Genomic DNA, 3,537 nt, shown 5'->3' on the forward strand with positions numbered 1-3,537 from the left:
TAAATATACAAATATATATGTATATATTATATTATATTACATATGTTCTATTACATATATGTATATATATACATATTACATATATATAATATATAGTATATATATATATATATATTATATTTTTGTAAATATATTATATTACATATATATGTACAAATTATATATAAATATAAGTAAGATATTTCGTTTACGCATGACACTGTCGAGTACACTTAAAAAATATACAATATAAGTATCCTATATCGAAGTATGACCTTTATGAATGTTGGGAACATTGCAAAAAATATCTAGCAGCAAAAAGTTACTTTCAGCAAATGGTCAAAGATTATGTTATGATGATTTATTGAACGCTCGGCTCAGCGATACGGTTTCTTCATTTAAAGGCAAGTAGTTGTTGCCTTAAGGATACAATCCATATTGTATCGACCAAAACTTCGCCCACCATTTACGAGTGCGTCTGTGTGAATGTGAATATATATTGTATCCACATCATTCGCAGGGCTGTTCTAGCCGTTGTGTTTTCACCGTCGAGCTACTCACACAGATATATATTAACGCCTAATTATTCAGTCACACATGGACCACCGAATCCCCCCCACATCCAATGTTAGTATCAGCATGTATACTAGCATCCTTGGAACCGGCTCATCACATGTAACTAGCTGCGCTCTCTCACTACGCGTGATCAAATCATTCCTTTCCGTGCATACAACTTATATATGAGGCACGTACTTGGGATCATCGGCAGCTTTCCAATTCCACACTTGCTAGAGTGCGTTTTGACGACGAAGAGCTACTATTTCAATAGATTATACCATTGTCATTTAGAAGTCGGCATCAATGGTGAAGCTGTGTTGGTTGACGCTCTTGTCTCCCATTACTCCAGATTTGGCGTATTCGCCTACGCGCTTCTCGAAGAAGTTGGTCTTACCCTGTAGGGAGATCAGCTCCATCCAGTCGAAGGGGTTCTCAACCTTGTAAACCTATTCAGATGAATGCAATATGATAAGAATTTAGGACAATTGCTTAATGTAAAGGTCTGGAAAAGCACATATATGCAGTGAATTAAAGTTTCATGTATGACTACTGAACACGAGTGGTTGGCCACAACTTTTAAAAGAGTCGAATAAACACACCTTAGGTTGACCAAGAGAGAGTAGCAGGCGATCGGCCACGAACTCGATGTACTGGCACATAAGCTTGTGATTCATTCCAATTAGAGCCACGGGAAGGGCATCCGTCAGGAATTCCTGCTCGATCTTAACAGCATCTACAATGATACTCTTCACGACCTCGGCGCTGGGTTTACGTTCCAGGTGGTCGTGTAGCAGACAGGCAAAGTCACAGTGGAGTCCCTCATCTCTGCTGATCAACTCATTGGAGAAAGTTAGTCCAGGCATTAGCCCACGCTTCTTCATCCAGAAGATCGAGGCAAAGGAGCCAGAGAAGAAGATACCCTCTACTGCAGCGAAGGCTACCACACGCTCACCGAAACTGGAGGCATCGTCGTTGATCCACTTGAGGGCCCAGTCGGCCTTTTTCTTGACGGCAGGGAGTGTCTCAATAGCGTTAAATAGGTTATCCTTCTCACGGGGGTCACGGACGTATGTCTCGATAAGCGTAGAGTACATCTCAGAGTGGATGTTTTCAATGGCAATCTGGAATCCGTAGAAGCAACGTGCCTCGGCGATTTGTACTTCACCGCTGAAGCGCTCGAGGAGATTCTCGTTCACAATACCATCACTGGCAGCGAAGAAAGCCAACACATGGGACAAGAAGTGGCGCTCGCCATCCTTGAGGTTCTGCCAGTCAGCTAGATCACGAGACAGATCAACCTCCTCAACAGTCCAGAAAGAAGCTTCGGCCTTCTTGTACATCTGCCATATCTCCTGGTATTGTATAGGGAATAGCACGAAGCGACGAGGGTTTTCTCTGAGGAGGGGCTCGTCAGTCTTTTCATTGTATGTGTCTATGGGTTCACGCAGGGTCACCGCAACATCATCCATCTTCTTGGCTTTCACTCTGAGGGTGGCCATCTTGGCGTCCAAGGTGTTCACGTCAATTTCTCCCAAAGGCATTTTGTATAAATGTGTGTGCGGTGGTTGGAGTGTTGAAAAGAAGTAATCACAGCAAGTGAATATACAAACGCTGGGCTGCTCGAACTTTATACTCTTCCAGCACGCGAAAGACTTTAACAGAAACACATCTTCTCCAGCGTACATTCATGATGGTGACAGTTGTCACAGGTCCCCCAGATTCATCAGTAGAACCCCGTGTGGACCCTCCAAATGGCAACCGCCGATTTTACTAATTTTAAAAAAATAAAGCAAGTTACGAACATGGAAGAATTTTGGCGGGCCTGTGGATTTGCCACAGATCACCCCAAGAGAGCGCGGCAACTGATGAACTGATTATCCCCCCCAAATGGAATTCGCAATCAAGAAGCGTCTAAATATAATAACTGTCACAGACTTTGTTTAAAATTCCTAGTTTGTTTTGTATTGGAGACAGAAGCACAGTCTGCATGCTGGAATATAACAATAAAAACGGCAGATATTTTAAAATACATGGAGGAAAAATAAATTTAGTTTCCGACAATTTTTAATCCAATTACTCCCACTTTCGGTTGCAACTTACAGGTGCAACTCAAGTGCAACTCTTTCTCGTCTCGACTTCTTGTCGCAGAGTGAAGCAGACTCGCCTCTTCTCTAGTTGTCTGATGTCTCTCATACAGACAAACTCTAAAGTCAAAACTGTGACAGACAATAACGGATTTGCCGCTCTGTGACCGTTGACCAATGAATACCCAAGAAACCTTTTTCGGATTGGACTGGAAAATTGGAGTAGTATTTTTTTACATTTTCGACAGTCGGTAAAATCGGAGTGAAAACGGACTGACGGATTTCCGCCTTTGAAACCATTAACCAATGGATAACTAAATAAACTTTACTATTGGATTGTGAGTTCAAAGTTGTGTGTTGTCAGTTGTCACTGACTTGTTGTGGACTTGTTGTGTCTTGAAGTTTGGACTCGAGACTGAGAGACCACTGGGAGTGACTGAGTGACTTGGACTTGGTTTTGGAGACGATATAACGGAGAGTGAATACGGTCGGTGGATTTCCGCCTTTGTAGCCTTTGACCAATGAAAAGCCAAACATACCTATTACTGGATTGTAAGTTGCGAGTTGTCGCTGTTGAGGCAGTTTAAAGACGTGAGTACGGGCGATGGATTTAACCCTTTGTAGCCGTTGACCAATGAATAACCAGAATATATTAATTTCTGTGTTGATTTTGAGAGTGTCTGCTGTCACTGTTTGTGTCCGTGTCTGACCGAGGAACACATATTTTTCTATAATAAATATAGCGAAAAATTGGCGTAATAATATTTTAAAATAATAAATATGCACTGCAAACGTTAAATATAAAATATGAAATACGAAATGGAATTTGGAAAAAAATATGTAGTACGAGTGTTGATTTCAGAAATATGGCAAAAAAAATAATGTTTGGTATAAAAAAATTGAATTACACCATAAA

At 41.1% G+C, this 3,537-nt stretch overlaps 1 protein-coding gene across 1 annotated transcript; it reads right to left on the reverse strand.

Annotated features, from left to right (window-relative positions):
• Window positions 1-329: 329 nt before the first annotated feature.
• Window positions 330-2,121, reverse strand: SARC_11108 (ribonucleoside-diphosphate reductase subunit M2). The gene is made up of 2 exons (XM_014294817.1): window positions 1,137-2,121; window positions 330-983 (listed from the first exon to the last, which is right to left on the reverse strand). Exons 1-2 carry the CDS (start codon window positions 2,076-2,078, stop codon window positions 825-827), a joined length of 1,101 nt encoding a protein of 366 aa, XP_014150292.1. The 5' UTR covers window positions 2,079-2,121; the 3' UTR covers window positions 330-824.
• Between the last annotated feature and the right edge of the window lie 1,416 nt (window positions 2,122-3,537).

Source organism: Sphaeroforma arctica (genome assembly GCF_001186125.1).
Source record: "Sphaeroforma arctica JP610 unplaced genomic scaffold supercont1.1531, whole genome shotgun sequence".
Classification (NCBI taxonomy): domain Eukaryota; class Ichthyosporea; order Ichthyophonida; genus Sphaeroforma; species Sphaeroforma arctica.

Coding starts and splice junctions, on each gene's coding strand:
- SARC_11108 (XM_014294817.1), bottom strand. CDS start 2,078: ATGCCTTTGGGAGAAATTGACGTGAACACCTTGGACGCCAAGATGGCC. Junction 984..1,136: donor TCTCTCTTGGTCAACCTAAG/GTGTGTTTATTC, acceptor TCATCTGAATAG/GTTTACAAGGTTGAGAACCC.